The sequence below is a fragment of the Ranitomeya variabilis genome, chromosome 6, assembly GCF_051348905.1.
Source record: "Ranitomeya variabilis isolate aRanVar5 chromosome 6, aRanVar5.hap1, whole genome shotgun sequence".
NCBI classification, from domain to species: domain Eukaryota; kingdom Metazoa; phylum Chordata; class Amphibia; order Anura; family Dendrobatidae; genus Ranitomeya; species Ranitomeya variabilis.
The window spans coordinates 582,630,901-582,652,674 of record NC_135237.1 but is presented as its reverse complement, the minus strand read 5'-3'; the positions used below and the strand labels follow the sequence as shown (position 1 = coordinate 582,652,674).

The 21,774-nt window shown below is 46.7% G+C and overlaps 1 protein-coding gene across 1 annotated transcript in view; it reads right to left on the bottom strand.

Annotated features, from left to right (window-relative positions):
• Positions 1–21,774, bottom strand: part of SLC39A4 (solute carrier family 39 member 4) — a 250,353-nt gene that overhangs the window by 97,468 nt on the left and 131,111 nt on the right. The window contains exon 2 of the mRNA XM_077271597.1: positions 19,834–20,076. Within this exon, the coding sequence (XP_077127712.1) occupies positions 19,834–20,076 (243 nt within the window). The remainder of the gene's footprint in view (positions 1–19,833; positions 20,077–21,774) is intronic.

The following is a 21,774-nucleotide window of genomic DNA, read 5'->3' as shown; positions in this document are numbered from 1 at the left end:
TTGCTGGGATAGCTAGTAAGTCCTTACAGGAAAAACTCCCAAGAAATGACTCGAGGTAACATCGTTCTTTCGTTTGATGATATTTTTACTGGCTGCCCTAGTGCAGGAAGAGGAGCCAAGTCCTGTGATTAATAAATCTGTAAGCAGTGCCCAAGTCACAGAAGGTCGGAACAGGTAAGAGGAGGCAGTGGCCCTGGGAGAGGCAGTCCAGACTCTGACAGCAATGCAAGAACAAATAGGGGAGATCCGCTTAGACGTAGCTCAGATAAGGTTTGGGTGATTTCAACTTTGAATCGGTGTTGATATACTTGGACGATGTGATATTTGAAGCCTCCTTTGAAGATCACTTGCAGGAACTGCGACAAGTCCTGAGGTGGTTACGAGGTCACGGGCTAAAGATCATACCCAGGAAGTGTCAACTGTTTCAACAGCGGATAGAATTCCTGGGACATGTGATTACTCCAGAGGGGATGCAGCTGACTACCAGCAAGGTGGACGCAGTCCGAAACTGATCATGGCTGAATACTCTCTGGGAAGTGCATCGACCCATCAAGTGAGGACAACAGCGCCAGGAAGTCTTTGAAGCGTTGAAAAAGGCCCTGACCAGCGCTCCAATCTTGGTGTTTGCACGATTCGATGCTGAAGTGACTGCAATGACAGACAATAGCCCACTGGCCCACCTGTAAAATGCTAATTTAGGGGCTCTTGAGCAGAGGTGGATGGCTCGCCTTTCCAAGGATGCGTGTCATGTGATTCTCTCACAGGGTGTAGCACGTCTCTCTCCAGGTCCCAGTCCCTTTTGTTCATTAACAGCTTGTACAGCAGGAATTCCCTCGCATCAGGACAGGTTTGGATCCTGGACTAGCTCAGCTCCAATCTGCCACTGCTTCTAACTCAGAGGGGTGCTGTCACAAGAGGATATTATCGGACTCCTCTCCAGCACAGCCTCACTCACCCCTCATTTCTGCAGGCCCTGCACAAGATGGCCGCGCTTCCTTTTCCTGTGTTTCATTTTATGAAACCCTCCAAACACATCTTACCGACATATCAAGTCTCTTAACCATGTTCAACAACAGCCACATCTTGTGCTGTTTAATGGTGCATGAGTTTCTGTCTCCAGCAGTAGTGTTATATTACCAATAATCCATTGTTGAAATAAAAGAACCAGGACTTCCTGCTCACTGTGTGTAGCTGGAGCACATATTACTTTCACGCTGCAAGCTGACGGACAAGATGCCAAGATCCTAAGCTAGAAATACTGATTGTAAAGTGTTATCTTTGTTCTTGAATACATATTTATTCACTGATGAATGGCTGGACAGTACAGAGATGAATACATTGCCGACAGGTTATGGGCCCAGAAACTCAGAAACCAAGAGAACAGCCCAGAGGAGAGAAAACAACAATGTACTAAGAAGAAGCAAAGATGGCATCCAGCAGCAACTTTGTGAAGTTCACAGTGCCGAATCTGACTAACCAGAAATACCAATCCTGGAAATTCAAAGTAAGGCCGGGGTCACACTTGCGAGTGTGATAAGAGAAAACCGCGTGAGCCTCTCGCATCAACACCCGGCACTGAAATACATGCAGCCGCATACTCCGATCCCAAGTGCCAGCGGCAGTGCCGGGTATTGATGTGAGAGATTCACGCGAGTTTCTCCCATCACAGTCACAAGTGTGACCCCGGCCTAAGGCTGGAGACACACTAGCGATTTTAAAATCAGTCCGATTTTGATGCAGGAGAGTGGTCGAGTGTAATGCGAGTGTGATGCGAGTGTGATGCGAGTGTGATGCGTTTTTTATGCGAGTTTCACACCTAGTATCCGATTTACATCCGAATGCAGCTTGATTGCTATCCGATTGCAATGGGATTTTAACATGAGCATTTACATACAGTAATTCTGTCATTTATACATCGTTTTCAAAGGAAATATTCGTCAAAACACACACACATATATACACTGCTCAAAAAAATAAAGGGCACACTAAATCTCACATCCTAGACATCACTGAATGAAATATTCCAGGTGTAAATCTTCATTCATTACATAGTGGAATGTGTTCAGAACAATAAAACCGAAAAATTATCAAAGTAAATCACATCTAATATCCCACGGAGGTCTGGAGTCGGAATGATGCTCAAAATCAAAGTGGAAAATGCCTGGGTATGCTCCTGATGAGGCGGTGGATGGTCTCCTGAGGGATCTCCTCCCAGACCTGGACTAAAGCATCCGCCAACTCCTGGACAGTCTGTGGTGCAACGTGACGTTGGTGGATGGAGCGAGACATGATGTCCTAGATGTGTTCAATCGGATTCAGGTCTGCGGGCCAGTCCATAGCTTCAATGCCTTCATCTTGCAGGAACTGCTGACGCACTCCAGCCACATGAGGTCTGGCATTGTCCTGCATTAGGAGGAACCCAGGGCCAACCGCACCAGCATATGGTCTCACAAGGGGTCTGAGGATCTCATCTCGGTACCTAATGGCAGTCAGGCTACCTCTGGTGAGCACAAGGAGGGCTGTGCGGCCCTCCAAAGAAATGCCACTCCACACCATTACTGACCCACTGCCAAACCGGTCATGCTGAAGGATGTTGCAGGCAGCAGATCGCTCTCCACGGCGTCTCCAAACTCTGTCACAACTGTCACATGTGCTCAGTGTGAACCTGCTTTCATCTGTGAAGAGCACAGGGCGCCAGTGGCGAATTTCCCAATCCTGGTGTTCTGTGGCAAATGCCAAGTGTCCTGCACGGTGTTGGGCTGTGAGCACAACCCCCATCTGTAGATGTCGGGCCCTCAGACCATCCTCATGGAGTTGGTTTCTAATCATTTGTGCAGACACATGTGCCATCCTGGATGAGCTGCACTACCTGAGCCATTTGTGTGGGTTGTGGAGTCCGTCTCCTGCTACCACGAGTGTGAAAGCACGACCAACATTCAAAAGTGACCAAAACATCAGCCAGAAAGCATTGGCACTGAGATGTGGTCTGTGGTCCCCACCTGCAGAACCTCTCCTTTAGTGAGAGTGTCTTGATAATTGTGTGACACCCCTGGGTCCTGGTCCTCATAGTGGCATTGCTTTCCTCACGGGGAGAGTGATGTCACGCTTGGAAGCAAAGGAAGATCTCTTTTATCAGGTAACCACAATGCATACAACATGTCCACACTCCAGGCCAGAAGGGGGAGCCCTGATCCAGTTTATGGATGGCTTCCTGAGATATACATTCTGGTTTGGAGGGAAAGGGAGTGAGTTTCTGTCAGAGAGACAGAGGGGAAGGAAGCAGAGGGGCCGTGCAGCCACAAAAAGGTGCTGCAGCTCCTGGATCGTGATATACCGAAGGAAGAACAATGTTTAGTGAGCATGCAGGAGAGCGAAGCACAGGCGAGTGACACCAGGGGAGGACAGCTACGACTGGGCTACCTCCCTGGAGAGCGCAGATACCGGTAGTCGGAAGACTGAGGTTGTGTCGGACTCCAAGTGGCACAGCAGAAACAGGCAGGATAGAAGACTACACATAACCTGTCTGCCATAACACCCAGGAGGCACAGTGGCACATAGAACCGGGATTGGGATAGAGACCCTCCAAAAAGACTCGAACCACCTATCATACAGTTTTGTGTCCTAACCTATATGGGGGACAGAGAGAGAGAACTGTGAGTACCTTGCCAGAAGCCATAGGCAATAAGTGACTACTACACCACTGCGCTTTGAGGAAGCCTCCTAACTCCACCTGGTAAAGGGGACTCTGGATTAGCTTCCAAGCCGGCCAGACCCTGCCTGTATCTGTGATCTGGTGCCCTGGACTGCGGTTGCCTGAAGTCTTCAGTAAACAAGGTAAAGAGACTGCAAACCTGTGTCCTTCGTTCTTTACTGCACCATTCACCATCTCCATCTACACACGGGAGCCCTGGGGACATACTTCACCCCGTGGGAAGTTATACCATCTAGCTGCCATAACATCACCCCAGAGGACCCCTTTAAGCAGCATTGGTCCCTGCTGACCGAATACCACAGACTTTATTCCAAACCCCTTTAAAGACTTTCCCTTTAACATGGGCACCCTGGGCCACGGACCAGGTCGCTGCCATCGTGACATCCCCCTGTGAGTACTGGACCCAGAACCGAGTACCTCACGGCCCTGGCGGGCGACTCAAGTGCCAATAATTTCCATCTGTTGTATATTCCATTTGCACAACAGCATGTGACATTGATTGTCAGTCAGTGTTGTTCCTAAGTGGACAGTTTGATCTCACACAAGTTTGATTTACTTGGGAGTTATATTCTGTTGTTTGTGTTCCCTTTATTTTTTTGAGCAGTGTATATTGTGCCGCAGTGACCCATCTCTTCAAGAAAGCCTACAGCCTGCAATAACCATTCTGCCAGAGCAGGTGCACCTCCGACCTTCTGTCTCTTCCCCACTATCCCGTAGAATGTAAGTCCGCGAGGACAGGGTCTTCTCCCCTCTGTACCAGTGTGTCACTGTAAACTTGATTACTCTAAACAATATTTATAACTCTGTATGTGACCCCTTTCTCATGTACAGCACCATGGAATTAATGGTGCTGTATAAATAATAATAATAATAATAATAAGTGACCCCAGTTACAGCTAGGAGGTGCTGTTTGTGCTCCCCAGTATACGCAGAGACGTATGAAGGCCATAGGTGTGCATGGCAGTCGCAGGTGTAGCTGTGATTGCAATGTGTGGCAATGGCTCATGTCACAGGTAGGGGTCGCTATGTGTTCTCCCCAGGATGTGTGTTCTCCCCAGGATGTGCATGCAGACAGATGAAGTCCATAGGTGTGCATGAGAGTCACGGATTTCCGGTCCGGGTTTTCCATGTGGCTGAAGGCCACAGGTTTGTGTGTGTTTAAATGCCCTGCAGTAAGAGGTATGGGTGTGTTGTGTCAAGTGAAGTGCACGTCAGTGTCAGTGTGGTGTGTAGAGCAGAGGCCTGCCAAGCATTGGCTGAGTGCATGGAGGCACAGGCCAGCAGAGCCAGCACCCAGGGCAGCTGAATAGCCTGGCACCCACAGCATATACAGCAATGCAAGTTGTCCATGGTACTGGTCTCGGATGTGGACAGTCCTGTGACCGAAAGAGACGGATGTGGACAGTCCTGTACCCGGAGGTTGATGTCCTGTGCCCGAAAGAGTCGCATGTGGACAGTCCTGTGCCCGGAGGTGGATGTCCTGTGCCCGAAACAGGACTAGCATGTGTAATGATTGCAAGCAGGTGGATATGGTGCCCGGCTGCTATCCGGAGGATATCCTGGGCTGTGTAAAGCTGTGTGAGTAAAGAGACTGTGATACAGCGATGCAGGACACCCACGAGAACTAGAGGAGGGCTGGCGTGTGTAGTGTCTGCAACATGAGCCTGTGTACATGGAGACTGTAATATGGCGTGCGGTCACCCAGGGAAACTGGACAAGGGAAGTCCGACCTGTTTAGGGACTGCAATTTAAAGCCATATGATATGCATTGCTATGAACTGGTGTGAACTGAACACTGATAATATCCACTGAAGTTATGTGCATTTGTGTAAATTGCACTTTAATGCTGTGAGGAAACACATTAAAGAGACTTTTGTGTTGGAACTTTGTGGGTCACTGCCTCTTCACTGCGTACGATGCTACTGCAGCCTTACAATATATAGTATATATAAATAATAGATTGATGGAAGAAAAATCATGTGCAAATCATGTGCGCGTACAGTAAGATCATACTGACAGGTTAGAATAGAACAGATAGAACACATACTGCATATACACATAGAATTCATAGATACTGTATATATATATATATGTTAGTGACACACACATATACAGCTCTGGCAAACATTAAGAGACCACTGGCAAATGTTCAGCTTGTCTGATTTTTCTCTTTATAGGTATATTTGTGAGTAAAATGTAAATTGTTCTTTTATTCTATAAACTACTGACAACATGTCTCCGAAGTTCCAAGCACTAAATTTGTATGTACATGTGGGGGTTGCCTGGTTGCTAGGGCACCCCCACGTGTACTTATGCTGGCTAAGGCTGGTTTCACACTTGCGTTTTTGTAAGCTGCGTTTTAGCGCAAAAAAAACGCAAAAAAACGCATGCGTTTTTTTCTATACTTAACATTAAAAACGCATGCATTTTTTCGCATGCGTTTTGACGCCTTTTCGGAAACGCATGCGTTTTTTGATGCATGCGTTCATTTGCAGAAATGCAACCTGCAGTAATTTCTAGCGGCGTTTTTTTGCAGCAAAAAAACGCATACGTTTTTTGCGGCAAAAAAAATGCATTGCTGTCTATGTAAACGCAGGCGTTTTTAAGCACATGCGTTTGTTTGCGTTAAAAACGCATGTGTTTTTATAGAAAAACACAAGAAAACACAAAAAAAACCAAGAAAACCCTAACCCTATCCATAGGGATCCTAACCCTAAGGTTAGGATCCCTAGGGTTACTAGGGATCCTAACCCTAACCCTAACCCTTAGGGTTAGGGTTAGGATCCTAACCCTTAGGGTTAGGGTTAGGATCCCTAGGGTAACGGTTAGGGTTAGGATCCTGTTGTGAATTTACCTTTTGGCTCCCTCTAGTGGCTACTAGTGATTTGACTCTGGGTATGTCATTCATCCCTTGTATGCTCACCTGGGTCGTTAGGTCAGGGGTGTTGCTATATAAGCTCCCTGGATCTTCAGTTCAATGCCTGGCAACGTTGATATCAGAGCTAATCTGTAGTGCTCTTATCTACTGATCCTGGTTCCTGCTTGATTAAGCTAAGTCTGCTTTCTTGCTTTTTGCTATTTGTTTTGGTTTGCATTTTTGTCCAGCTTGTATATTATCTGTTTCCTGACCTTGCTGGAAGCTCTAGGGTGGCTGGTGTTCTCCCCCCGGGCCGTTAGACGGTTCGGGGGTTCTTGAATCTCCAGCGTGGATTTTGATAGGGTTTTTGTTGACCATATAAGTTATCTTACTACATTCTGCTATTAGTAAGTGGGCCTCTCTTTGCTAAAATCTAGTTCATCTCTGTGTTTGTCATTTCCTCTTACCTCACCGTTATTATTTGTGGGGGGCTACTATCCTACTTTTGGGGTCTATTCTCTGGAGGCAAGAGAGGTCTTTGTTTTCCTCTTCTAGGGGTAGTTAGTCCTCCGGCTGGCGCGAGACATCTAGCGACCAACGTAGGCATGTTCCCCGGCTACTGCTAGTGTTGGCGTTAGGAGTAGATATATGGTCAACCCAGTTACCACTGCCCTATGAGCTGGATTTTTGTACTTTGCAGACTTGCTGATATCTCTGAGACCCTCGCCATTGGGGTCATAACAGTTTGCCAGGCCAGTATTAAATGTTAAATGCATTGCAGAAGCGGGATTATAAGAAAGAAAGTTCTGAGGTTTTTTTTTCTCTCTCTCATTTTTTTTTTTCTTTTCCCCTTTACCTCTGAGTGGCTTGTGATTGCTGCAGACATGAATGTCCAAACCTTGATTACAAGTGTGGACCAGCTTGCTGCTCGTGTGCAGGGCATACAAGATTATGTTATCAGAAGTCCTATGTCAGAACCTAAGATACCGATTCCTGAACTGTTTTCCGGAGACCGATTTAAATTTAGAAATTTCAGGAATAATTGTAAATTGTTTTTGTCCCTGAAACCCTGTTCATCTGGAGACTCCGCTCAGCAAGTAAAAATTGTTATTTCTTTTTTACGGGGCGACCCTCAGGATTGGGCCTTCTCGCTGGCGCCAGGAGATCCGGCATTGGCTGACATTGATGCGTTTTTTCTGGCGCTCGGTTTGCTTTATGAGGAACCCAATCTTGAGATTCAGGCAGAAAAGGCCTTGCTGGCTATGTCTCAGGGCCAGGACGAGGCTGAAGTGTATTGCCAAAAATTTCGGAAATGGTCCGTGCTGACCCAGTGGAACGAGTGTGCATTGGCTGCTAATTTTAGAAATGGCCTTTCTGAAGCCATTAAGAATGTGATGGTGGGTTTTCCCATTCCCACAGGTCTGAATGATTCTATGGCCCTGGCTATTCAAATCGACCGGCGGTTGCGGGAGCGCAAAACCGCAAATTCCCTCATGGTGTTGTCTGAACAGACACCTGATTTAATGCAATGTGATAGAATCCTGACTAGAAATGAGAGGAAAATTCATAGACGCCAGAATGGCTTGTGTTACTACTGTGGTGATTCTACACATGTTATATCAGCATGCTCTAAACGTCTTACTAAGGTTGTTAGTCCGGTCGCCATTGGTAATTTGCAACCTAAATTTATTCTATCTGTAACTTTGATTTGCTCACTGTCATCGTATCCTGTCATGGCGTTTGTAGATTCAGGTGCTGCCCTGAGTCTCATGGATCTCTCATTTGCTAAGCGCTGTGGTTTTGTTCTTGAGCCATTGGAAAATCCTATTCCTCTTAGGGGTATTGATTCTACGCCATTGGCAAAAAATAAACCGCAGTTTTGGACACAGGTTACCATGTGCATGACTCCCGAACATCGGGAGGTGATACGTTTTCTTGTTCTGCATAAAATGCATGATTTGGTTGTTTTGGGGCTGCCATGGTTGCAGACCCATAATCCAGTCTTGGACTGGAAGGCTATGTCAGTGTCAAGTTGGGGCTGTCATGGAATTCATGGAGATTCCCTGCCCTTGTCTATTGCTTCTTCTACGCCTTCGGAAGTTCCGGCGTATTTGTCTGATTATCAGGATGTCTTCAGCGAGTCTAAGTCCAGTGCACTGCCTCCTCATAGGGAATGTGACTGTGCAATAGATTTGATTCCAGGCAGTAAGTTTCCTAAGGGGAGACTGTTTAATCTGTCGGTACCTGAACATACCGCGATGCGTTCATATATCAAGGAGTCTCTTGAGAAGGGGCATATCCGTCCTTCTTCTTCCCCTCTTGGTGCGGGATTCTTTTTTGTGGCCAAAAAGGACGGATCTTTGAGACCTTGTATTGACTATCGGCTTCTGAATAAAATCACTGTTAAATTTCAGTATCCTTTGCCGCTGTTGTCAGATTTGTTTGCCCGGATTAAAGGTGCCAAGTGGTTCACCAAGATAGACCTTCGTGGTGCGTACAACCTTGTGCGCATTAGGCAGGGCGATGAATGGAAAACCGCATTCAATACGCCCGAAGGTCATTTTGAGTACTTGGTGATGCCATTTGGGCTCTCTAATGCACCTTCAGTTTTTCAGTCCTTCATGCATGACATTTTCCGGAAGTATCTGGATAAATTTTTGATTGTTTATCTGGATGATATTCTGTTTTTTTCTGATGATTGGGACTCGCATGTGGAGCAGGTCAGGATGGTTTTTGAGATTCTGCGTGAAAATTCTTTGTTTGTAAAAGGCTCAAAGTGTCTCTTTGGTGTACAGAAGGTTCCCTTTTTGGGGTTCATTTTTTCCCCTTCTGCTGTGGAGATGGATCCAGTCAAGGTCCGAGCTATTCATGATTGGACTCAACCCTCGTCAGTTAAGAGTCTTCAGAAGTTCTTGGGTTTTGCTAACTTCTACCGTCGTTTTATCGCAAATTTCTCTAGCGTTGTTAAACCGCTGACGGATATGACCAAGAAAGGCTCTGATGTAGCTAACTGGGCTCCTGCTGCCGTGGAGGCTTTCCAGGAGTTAAAACGCCGGTTTACTTCGGCGCCTGTTTTGTGCCAGCCTGACATCTCACTTCCCTTTCAGGTTGAGGTGGATGCTTCGGAGATTGGGGCAGGGGCCGTTTTGTCGCAGAGAGGCCCTGGTTGCTCTACTATGAGACCTTGTGCCTTTTTCTCTAGGAAGTTTTCGCCGGCAGAGCGAAATTATGATGTGGGCAATTGGGAGTTGTTGGCCATGAAGTGGGCATTTGAGGAGTGGCGTCATTGGCTCGAGGGTGCTAAGCATCGTGTGGTGGTCTTGACTGATCACAAAAATCTGATGTATCTCGAGTCTGCTAAACGCCTGAATCCTAGACAGGCCCGCTGGTCATTGTTTTTCTCCCGTTTTGACTTTGTGGTCTCGTATTTACCAGGTTCTAAGAATGTGAAGGCCGATGCTCTGTCTAGGAGCTTTGTGCCTGATGCTCCTGGAGTCACTGAACCTGTGGGTATTCTTAAGGAAGGAGTTATCGTGTCTGCTATTTCTCCAGATCTGCGACGTGTGTTGCAGAGATTTCAGGCTGGTAGGCCTGACTCTTGTCCACCTGACAGATTGTTTGTGCCTGCTAGATGGACCAGCAGAGTCATTTCCGAGGTTCATTCCTCGGTGTTGGCAGGGCACCCGGGAATTTTTGGCACCAGAGATCTGGTGGCCAGGTCCTTTTGGTGGCCTTCCTTGTCAAGGGATGTGCGGTCATTTGTGCAGTCCTGTGGTACTTGTGCTCGAGCTAAGCCTTGCTGCTCTCGTGCCAGCGGGTTGCTCTTGCCCTTGCCTGTCCCGAAGAGACCTTGGACACACATCTCTATGGATTTCATTTCTGATCTTCCGGTGTCTCAGGGCATGTCTGTCATCTGGGTGATATGTGATCGTTTCTCCAAGATGGTCCATTTGGTTCCTTTGCCTAAGCTGCCCTCCTCTTCTGATCTGGTTCCTGTGTTCTTCCAGAACGTGGTTCGTTTGCACGGCATTCCTGAGAATATTGTGTCGGACAGAGGATCCCAGTTTGTTTCCAGGTTCTGGCGATCCTTTTGTGGTAGGATGGGCATTGAGTTGTCGTTTTCATCCGCTTTCCATCCCCAGACTAACGGACAAACGGAGCGAACTAATCAGACTCTGGAGGCTTATTTGAGGTGTTTTGTCTCTTCTGATCAGGATGATTGGGTGACCTTCTTGCCATTGGCTGAATTTGCACTTAATAATCGGGCTAGTTCCGCCACCTTGGTTTCGCCATTTTTCTGCAACTCTGGTTTCCATCCTCGTTTTTCCTCGGGACATGTGGAGCCTTCTGACTGTCCTGGGGTGGATTCCGTGGTGGATAGGTTGCAGCGGATCTGGGGTCATGTGGTGGACAACTTGAAGTTGTCACAGGAGAAGGCTCAGCGTTTTGCCAACCGCCGCCGCGGTGTGGGTCCCCGACTTCGCGTTGGGGATTTGGTATGGCTGTCTTCTCGATTTGTTCCTATGAAGGTCTCCTCTCCCAAATTTAAGCCTCGCTTCATTGGTCCTTACAAGATATTGGAAATCATTAATCCTGTATCCTTTCGCCTGGATCTTCCGGTGTCGTTTGCCATCCACAACGTATTTCATAGGTCCTTGTTGCGGCGGTACGTTGTGCCTGTGGTTCCTTCTGCTGAGCCTCCTGCTCCGGTGTTGGTTGAGGGCGAGTTGGAGTACGTGGTGGAGAAGATCTTAGATTGTCGTCTCTCCAGGTGGAGGCTTCAGTACCTGGTCAAGTGGAAGGGCTATGGTCAGGAGGATAATTCCTGGGTGGTCGCCTCTGATGTGCATGCGGCCGATTTAGTTCGTGCCTTTCACGCCGCTCATCCTGATCGCCCTGGTGGTCTTGGTGAGGGTTCGGTGACCCCTCACTAAGGGGAGGGTACTGTTGTGAATTTACCTTTTGGCTCCCTCTAGTGGCTACTAGTGATTTGACTCTGGGTATGTCATTCATCCCTTGTATGCTCACCTGGGTCGTTAGGTCAGGGGTGTTGCTATATAAGCTCCCTGGATCTTCAGTTCAATGCCTGGCAACGTTGATATCAGAGCTAATCTGTAGTGCTCTTGTCTACTGATCCTGGTTCCTGCTTGATTAAGCTAAGTCTGCTTTCTTGCTTTTTGCTATTTGTTTTGGTTTGCATTTTTGTCCAGCTTGTATATTATCTGTTTCCTGACCTTGCTGGAAGCTCTAGGGTGGCTGGTGTTCTCCCCCCGGGCCGTTAGACGGTTCGGGGGTTCTTGAATCTCCAGCGTGGATTTTGATAGGGTTTTTGTTGACCATATAAGTTATCTTACTACATTCTGCTATTAGTAAGTGGGCCTCTCTTTGCTAAAATCTAGTTCATCTCTGTGTTTGTCATTTCCTCTTACCTCACAGTTATTATTTGTGGGGGGCTACTATCCTACTTTTGGGGTCTATTCTCTGGAGGCAAGAGAGGTCTTTGTTTTCCTCTTCTAGGGGTAGTTAGTCCTCCGGCTGGCGCGAGACATCTAGCGACCAACGTAGGCATGTTCCCCGGCTACTTCTAGTGTTGGCGTTAGGAGTAGATATATGGTCAACCCAGTTACCACTGCCCTATGAGCTGGATTTTTGTACGTCGCAGACTTACTTGTTTCTCTGAGACCCTCGCCATTGGGGTCATAACAGGATCCCTAGTAACCCTAGGAATACTAACCCTAACCCTAGCCCTAGGGATCCTAACCCTAACCCTTACGGTTAGGGTTAGGATTCTAACCCTTAGGGTTAGGGTTAGGATCCCTAGGGTTATGGTTAGGGTTATGGTTAGGGTTAGGGGTAGGGTTAGGGTTTGGATCCCTATGGTTAGGGTTAGGGTTAGGGGTAGGGTTAGGGTTTGGATCCCTTTATCACCTTCATGGTGGGGGGTGGCTTATCAGTGACCTGGTGACCAGGACATTCTAATAAAAAGCTACCCCTAACCCTAGGGATCCTAACCCTAACCCTAACCCTAGTTAATTCTATTAATAGTGTGTTTTCTAGTTGATTTTGATGATTGGCAGCTGTCACACACTTCTCAGCATGCGTTTCAAAAACGCAAATGCGGGAAAAAAACTCATGTAAACGCGGGAAAACGCCGCGTTTTGCCGCGTTTTTTTTTTTGCTGCAAAAACGCATGCATCTAAAAAATGCACCGTTTGCATGCTTTTTCATGCGTTTTTTCACCACATGCGTTTTTTAAAAAAATGCTGCAGATCAAAACACAAGTGTGAAACCAGCCTAACAGATGTAAAACATTCTGCGGCGCTAAAAACTGAAACTCCGAGCACTAAAAAATACTCGTAGGACCCCTGAGTGTGCTCGAGGAATCTCGAGTAACGAGTACATTCACTCATCACTAGTGAGAAATAATGACTTCATGAACACAAGACCCAGCCTCATGAATTCACTATTTCTGACACCTGACCAGGTGAGTATAGATGTACCTTGTATGACCTCCATTGTCTCTTCAGTTTGTGTGAAATAGACTGTATAGACTGAAGAGAAAATGGAGGTAATACACGGCAGTTCTCTACTCACCGGTCAGGTGTCATAACTAATGAGTTTTTTGACACATGACCTGTTGAGTATAGTTCTGCTTTGTATTACCGCCATTGTCTCTTCAGTCTGCGACACAGATTAAGCAGACTGAAGATATTATGGAGAAAATACAAGTAATATTATTTTTGGACAACTCATAGCTCCATACCAAACACACAAAGCTGCAGTGTTGTACTTAACTACTGGAGCTATGAGGTGGCAAAAACACAAAATGTACGGCGCATAGTGTTGAGCATTCCGATACCGCAAGTATCGGGTATCGGCCGATATTTGCGGTATCGGAATTCCGATACCGAGATCCGATACTTTTGTTGTATCGGGAATCGGTATCGGGATCGATATAATGTGTAAAATAAAGAATTAAAATAAAAAATATTGATATACTCACCTCTCCAACGCAGCCTGCACCTTACCGAGGGAACTGGCAGCCTTCTTTGCTTAAAATGCGCGCGTTTAGTGCCTTCCGTGACGTCACGGCTTCTGATTGGTCGCGTGCCGCCCATGTGACCGCGACGCGACGAATCACAAGCAGTGACGTAATTCTCAGGTCCTAAATGCCTACATTAAAGGCCATGCCAGTGTCCGGCTGCTGCATGGTGGTGGTGTGGAAGGCCATGCCAGGGTCCTGCTGCTGCACGGTGGTGGTAGGGAAGGCTGTGCCAGGGTCCAGCTGCTGCATGGTGGTGGTGCAGAAAGCCATTCCAGGGTCCGGGTGCTGCTGTTGCATGGTGGTGGCAGTGGAGGATGTCCAAGCAGGAGCAGCAGTTAGCATGGTGGTGGCGGTGGGCTGTCCAACAGCACTCGGCATGGTGGTGGTGCTATAGTGGTGTCCGGCAGTGCTTGGAATGGAGGTGGCCGTGCAGTGGTATGCAGCAGAGCTCGGCATTGAGTTCAAGCTTGACAGTGTTGGCACAGGTGGAAATGCCACCACTGGCTGCTAAAAATACCGACTCTGCTGCATAGTCTGCACGTAAGCAGCATTGCAGGCCTGCATGACACTAAGCTGGAGATCAGGAGTAAGGTGTTCTGACATGCCCTTCTCTATTTGATTGAAAAAATTAGGTGCTGGCCTCTGGAGGTCGGTTTTCAATTGGTCAAGGCTTCTGGTGACATCTTGGATAAGTGTATTCATATGGTTTATGGCACTATCCAGTCTGTCTCCCATCACCTTGAGTCCATCATGAAAGACTGAGCTCAAGTGCAAAAACTCGGGCATGAGTGACCTGTCCGAGGCCCTCTGCCACTGCTGGGAAGAGCCTCCAAAAAAAGAGGCAGAGGCAGAGGCCTGGGACAGGGGAACACCTGATGGACCAGCTCCCTGGTCTCCAGTCTGTGTGGCAGGCCCACTTGCTGCAGCGCTGCTGGATGGCTGGGACGGGTCCGTAGCTGTCTGATGAAGGACCGCTCCAGAATCAGGGTCAAGAGTGCTGCTCCATGTGTGGTGAAAAAAGAAGAAAAAAATACATTAATACAAAACATTTACAATAGTAAAGCGCCAACTCTTGTGGAATACAAAAATACAGATTCGGCAATACAACACAACCTAATACACCACAAAAAATACTTACGTTCTCTGGGCAAGGACCGGTCTCAAAAATGCTAGGATGCGGTGATATTTATATTTTCGGATCCTTGCTCCAGAACCACTAGGTCGAAGGTCCTTGTTGAAGAGATCCTTCATCGAACGCCAACGTGTTTTGACTTTGAGCACTGTTGAAAAATAAAAATAATGGTTAGACAATGCACTTTTGTTCGGGGTCAGGAGTTTCTCTCATCACACACAGTTCTGTGAGCACGGCCAAGGTCTCTGCTGCATTACACCGCATTGCAATACTTATAAAATGCATTGCGGACCCGAGCCAGGGCGTTGTCCCAGCCATCCCACATCACTTGGGCCACCTCATTCCATAGCTGCCGGATCGTCACGTTGTCCGAGTGCTGCAGAACCCGGATGTCCCACAACAGGACTCGCTCATGGACCAGGCAGACGAGGATGTCATTGTCAATTAGGTCCTCATCCCATTCTGGAACCTAGAAAATAAATAAATACATTAATGTTTGCGACATTAACATAAGGAAACAACAGAGACAGAAAACAAGCAAGAATATTCAAAGTCATGAAAAAAAAAGGAGTAAAGAACAAAAAGGTAAAGAAAGAGCAAAGTAAAGAAATGAACAGTGAAGAATAGTAAAGTCAGGATACAATAAACAGAGTACAATCAGCCAGGTATACTTACACGCCGCCTTGCCACACGAACTTGTCCATGCTGCTCCTGCTCGGCCTCTGCCGCAGTGGAAGAACTGTTCTGAAAAAGAAAAAAAAATAATTGTCACATGTGTAGATGTGACAGAGAATACTTACCAATCTGAAGAGGTGAGTACTCACTTCACTGTCATTTCCACCTTGAGCAGGCCCAAGACGTTGCTCCTCAGAAGAAGACGACATTCTGATGAATGCTGCAAGAAACACCCATGAACACCCGATCCTTATACTATGGCTGGTCCGAACAACGAAAGCAATTGTTACCATCCACCTTTCATGTCTCCCCTTTTTCCTCTTAGATTGTAAGCTTGCGAGCAGGGATTCATATTTGTAAATCCAAGACTGACCCGTCGGGTCTGGGTTCCTGGGTGTTTCTATTTGCAGTTTCTGGTCCTATGTGTCCTGTAAATCTAGTTCACAATTATTTAGCAGTCCGCCATTCTGGTGAAGCTTTTTTCTCCCATGAGGACGGTTCCCCCCTGATGGTATTTTAGTTCCAACCTCTCTTTCCTAAATCCTTACTTTGCCTGGGCCTCCGTCCTAGCGAGATTGGTACCCACTCATTCAGGATTGGAGCGGCTACAGATGCGGCCCGGGCTGGTTTGTCTCTCCCTGAAATTCAGTGTATTGGTAGTTGGCGTTCCTCTTGTTTTTCAAAGTACATCACACCGGATTTATTACTCCATTAACTTCAGTGTTTGCTTTTCAGGAGGTGCGAAACTCGTTATGTGTATTCTTGGGCATTCGTACATTTTCTGGGCGTCACAAAGGGCAGAGCGACGGCTGGGTGGAAGAGGTCTTGGTGTCGACATTGATTGTCTTTTTGAGAGGAATCAAGGGATTGACCTGGTCTCAGGTTCTCCCTGAAGTTGTTCATATAGCTCAGGCCACTTCCGCTGGCGTAATCTTAGTTATCCATGAGGGCGGGAATGATCTTTGCTCTTTCAACCTAGCCGACTCGTCACTATAATGTGTTCGGACATTGATACATTTCATGGCTTCTTCCCAGAACTAACCCTGGCCTGGTCAGAGGTTATTTCTCGCGTTGCATGGCAAGGTGCGAGAGATGCGGCCGTGGTAGAGCGTTCTAGGCGCCCGCTGAACGCACTCATGTTCAGCTTTATACTCTTTAAAGCCGGAGTGGTTATCAGGCATCGTCAGCTGGAGGAAGACAATTCCAGTCTGATGTTGCCTGATAGTGTTCATCTCACAGAGATAAGTCTGGATATTTTCCTCTCTGGTCTACAGGACGGTATTGAACAGGCCTTGCACCAAATGGGTGGGGGTCGGAGCGCGGTATAAATTCCTTGCTTCTCCTTGGTGGTCAATTTGTTATACCATAAGGGTTTTGTATGTACGAAGTCAGACTTGCGCTGGGAGTCTGGCTGGGCATATCGATTTGTACCTGTTCTCATGGCCAATCGTGCCTTACCGGTTATTTTGACACTTACATGCTGTGCACGCCCCTTTCGCTGTGACCGACCTTCACCCATTAAAAGAAAAAAGTGGTTAAATATGTATCTTTTATTACATGGGACATCCCGAGGAATAACATGGTTTTGTGGGTCTCAACAGTCTAGGAGTGAGAGCCCTCACAAATGTTAAAGGAAAAACTAAAGCCAAAACGCTCCATGTGAACATATGCTAAAGGGGAGGTATCATTTATTTGCATTTTTATTGTATGTTATACACATACAATTATCAAAGAAAAAATGTTTCTTAGTGCAGCGCCCCAGAGTCCACCAAGGGGAGTGATATTACGTCTGATTGTACTAAAGGAGTTCACCTGACCAGGTATCACAAGTCACACACTACACCTCACACTCCAGTCCACCAGGGGGAGCCATGCTTCTATCTATTAGGCCACTCCTCACACACGGGTAAAACTGGTGGGTTGGATAGGAAGTTAGGCAGAAGCTACCTGGGTTTGACCCAGAGAGGACCTGTCAGGCAGACAGGGGGGAGAAGGAGGAACATCTGAGCTACAGACAGAGGGTCCCTGTCAGGGGTGGGATCCTGACAGAGGCCAAGCACGAGATAGAACCCTACGGAGCTGCGCCTGCTCCCATTGTGGCAGCATCCTAAGAAAGGACACGAAGAGAAGTATATTGTTGAGAGTGAGAAACGAGGTCACAGCACAAGGAGAAAACACCGGGAGGAGTCCTGCCCCAAGATCGGCAGCCTTCTTCCGAGGCGCGTAGCCGGTGGCCGGAACACCGTGGGAGTAATAGGCTCTACGCATTACTTCAGAGACCGGCAGGACAGTCAATTCCAAGTTGATTGCCCGACCTTAATACCTAAGAAGACACGGAGGCAAATTGTGGGAGAGGGGTGTCACTAGGGTCCCTATAAATAAGCTCCAGGCCTACCCCGTCATACGGGTTGTCCTATCCATACCATCTGAGGGACAGAGAGAGAGAAGATCAGAAACATCCACGAAAGTTGTGAGGACTATCTCGTGGTGCTCAGCAGGGAGGTACTACAACACACAGGCGCTAGTAGGAAGGACACTGATTTCCACCTGGATAAGGGAGCTCTGGATTTGCCTTCGGACCGGCCGGTCTCTGCCTACCCTGTGGTCTGTACCCTGGACTGTGGATGCTGAAGTCTTCAGTAAAAGGTAAAGAGACTGCAACCTTTGTGTCCTCGTTATTCACTGCGCCTTACATCGTCCACCATCACCACCTACACTCTGGGAAGCCCTGGGGACATACTTCACCTGTGGGAAGGTACACCATCTAGCTGCCATAACATCACCCCAGCGGACCCCTAAGCAGCATCGGTCACCCTGACCGAATACCACAGGTGGCGTCACAAACACTAGACAAACTACACCTTTAATTGGGCACCCCTCAGAAGGGCCACGGACCGGGTCGGGCCACGGTGCCATCCCCAGAACCAAGAGAGATAGACCCGGTACCGAGTACCCCATTGCCCTTGCACGTGGGGGCGCTCCACTTAGCATTTTTCCCTTTTAAAAAAAAAAACTTAGGTTTGGTTTGGTAGGTCTTTTTATAAATCCTTAAAACCGGCACAATAGTCTGACAGCATTATTCCCAGATACCATATGTGAGTCGGAAAGGCATGCGGCATCTCCTCCGTGCTGCTCCCATTAGGTTTAGATCTTTCCCATCGATTTCAGCCTTTTCTCAGGCCCCCAGACCTGTGTGTTGGGTCCAGCAGAAAAATATTTGGCTTTCCCATTGACTTGCATTGGATTTGTAATTTGTGCCAGTTAGTGATGAGCGCGTGTGCTCGTTACTCTGGTTTTCCGAACATGCTCGGGTGTAATCCAAGAATCTTGGGCGTGCTCGTAGATTATGTTTGAGTCCCTGCAGCTGCATGATTTGTGGCTGCTATACAGGCTGAACACATGCAGGGATGGCCTGTTTGTTAGGGAATCCCCACATGCACGCCCCAAATACTCGGAGAACACCCGAGCACGCTCGGAAAACCCGAGTAACGAGCAAACTATACTAGTGCCGATCTTCCAAAATCTGAATATTTCACTATTCGATCATAACTACCAATAATGCATTGTTGAAAAAAAAACCACACAGGACGTTCCTTGTCACTCACTGTGTGTAGCTGGAGAACATTTTACTTTCACTTTGTAGGCTGACAGACAAGATGCTAAGATCCTAAGCTATAAGAAATACCTGTTGTAAACTGTGATCTTTATTCCTGAATAAATATATCTTCACTGTTGAACGGCTGGACAGTACAGAGAATAATGCGCTGCAAAAATCCTCACATCTCCTTATCCCTCCTCTGTTATCTTCTCCACAATATCTCATGATTCCTCTATTGTCTTTTTTACATCTTTTCATCGGTCTGTCTTCTTCACATCCACTCATCCCGCCATTATCATCTCCCCATCCTTACCTTACTCTCACATCTCCTCATCCTACATTATCTTCTCCACATTTCTTCATGGCTCCTTCATTGTTGTTTTTACATCTCGTCACTGCTCAGTCGTCTCGACATCCACTCATCCCTCAAACCATACTCTTGTCATCCTTCTCTTCACATCTTGTCATCCCTCCTCATTGTCTTCTCCACATTCACTCATCCCGCCATTATCATCTCCCCATCCTTACCTTCTTTTCACATCTCATCATCATTCCTTCATTATCTTCTCCACATCTACTCATTCCTCCATCATCCTCTCCTCAGCTGTGCCTTGCCTTCACATCTTGTCATCCCTCTTATATTGTGTTCTCCACATCCACCCGTCCCTTCATCATTTGCTCCTCATCCTTACCTTGTCTTCATATCTCGCCATGCCCCTCCATTGTCTTCTTCACATCTGCTCATCCCTTACTCATCTTCCCTATGTTTTTTAGTCATTCCTTGTTATCACTATGTGCCCCCTTGGTCCTTTACCTGATCATTTGGTTCGTAGTGGGATAGTATGGTTGTGATGATATAGAGTGTAGTCTCCAAGGCTTCATAATTCTCAGGCAGGAGGCTTTTCAACCAATTTCCAACTTTGACGGCTTCACAGGTGGATGATGGGTCTGAGATGTAGCTCAGCAAACCACCAGATAAAGCTGCAAATCCCTGGGCATCAAGCTGGGATTCTGGAGATTTCTTCAGTGAATTAAACAAGATGGATGGAGTCAGACACTGTGGAGAGAAATGTCAAATTCCATATCTACCAGCTATAAAAATATTATGCGTAGTGTTTATAGTATGTGTAGTATTGGATAGTATGATCATAACCCTTGCTGCCTACATATGTTCATCCAAGGACATGCATCAATTTTGTGGCACAGATAAAGGCAATAAGAACTTTTCGCACCTCTTCTGGCCATATGTCCTGGGGAAGTAGTGTCCTCTCTGTAGTTCCCCAGCAGTTAGTACATGAGCAGCATGAATCACAGCCTGGCTGTATGATTGCAGTCAACTGTAGTTTTCCATTAAATACTTAATTGTTTGAGAGAAAGTATAGTTTGAAGATACAGCCAGGGAACATAGCTGGAGACGAGACAAGATCGGCATCACCCCTGCTGGCTTCTCTCAGCACCACTCCAGGAAATAGGTGTCTAGCCACGGGACAGATTAATAAATCACTAGTAGCGGTGCTGGAAAGACGTAACTAGTACCAGCCGATAGCTTCTGTAAAAAAATGGAGCATTTCAGCAAAAAATATATCTGGCTGCAATCATGCAACCAGGCTCCAAATTCATGCTGCTTGTTATTTGTGCAGCAAGAATCAGGTGGCAGGTTCCCTTTAAGGAGTAAGAAACACTGAACATGCGTAAAATTCAATAGCAAACCGTGAGCCTGCTCAAGACTCATCCAAATAATGTATCTACCCAAGACTAATCCAAATAATGAATCTGCCCAAGACTCATCCAAATAATGAATCTGTTGAAGACTCATCCAAATAATGAATCTGCTCAAGACTCACACAAATAATGAATCTGCTCAAGACTCATCCAAATAATGAATCTGCCCAAGACTCACCCAAATAATGAATCTGCTCAAGACTCACCCAAATAATGAATCTGCCCAAGACTCACCCAAATAATGAATCTGCCCAAGACTCATCCAAATAATGAGTCTACCCAAGACTCACCCAAATAATGAATCTACCCAAGACTCACCCAAATAATGAATCTGCTCAAGACTCATCCAAATAATGAATCTGCCCAAGACTCATCCAAATAATGAATCTGCCCAAGACTCATCCAAATAATGAATCTGCCCAAGACTCACCCAAATAATGAATCTGCCCAAGACTCATCCAAATAATGAATCTGCCCAAGACTCAGCCAAATAATGAATCTGCCCAAGACTCATCCAAATAATGAATCTGCCCAAGACTCAGCCAAATAATGAATCTGCCCAAGACTCAGCCAAATAATGAATCTGCCCAAGACTCACCCAAATAATGAATCTGCCCAAGACTCACCCAAATAATGAATCTGCCCAAGACTCACCCAAATAATGAATCTGCCCAAGACTCACCCGAATAATGAATCTGCTCAGGACTCATCCAAATAATGAATCTGCCCAAGAATCACCCAAATAATGAATCTGCCCAAGACTCACCCAAATAATGAATCTGCCCAAGACTCACCCAAATAATGAATCTGCCCAAGACTCACACAAATAATGAATCTGACCAAGACTCATCCAAATAATGAATCTGCCCAAGACTCAGCCAAATAATGAATCTGCCCAAGACTCATCCAAATAATGAATCTGCCCAAGACTCAGCCAAATAATGAATCTGCCCAAGACTCAGCCAAATAATGAATCTGCCCAAGACTCACCCAAATAATGAATCTGCCCAAGACTCACCCAAATAATGAATCT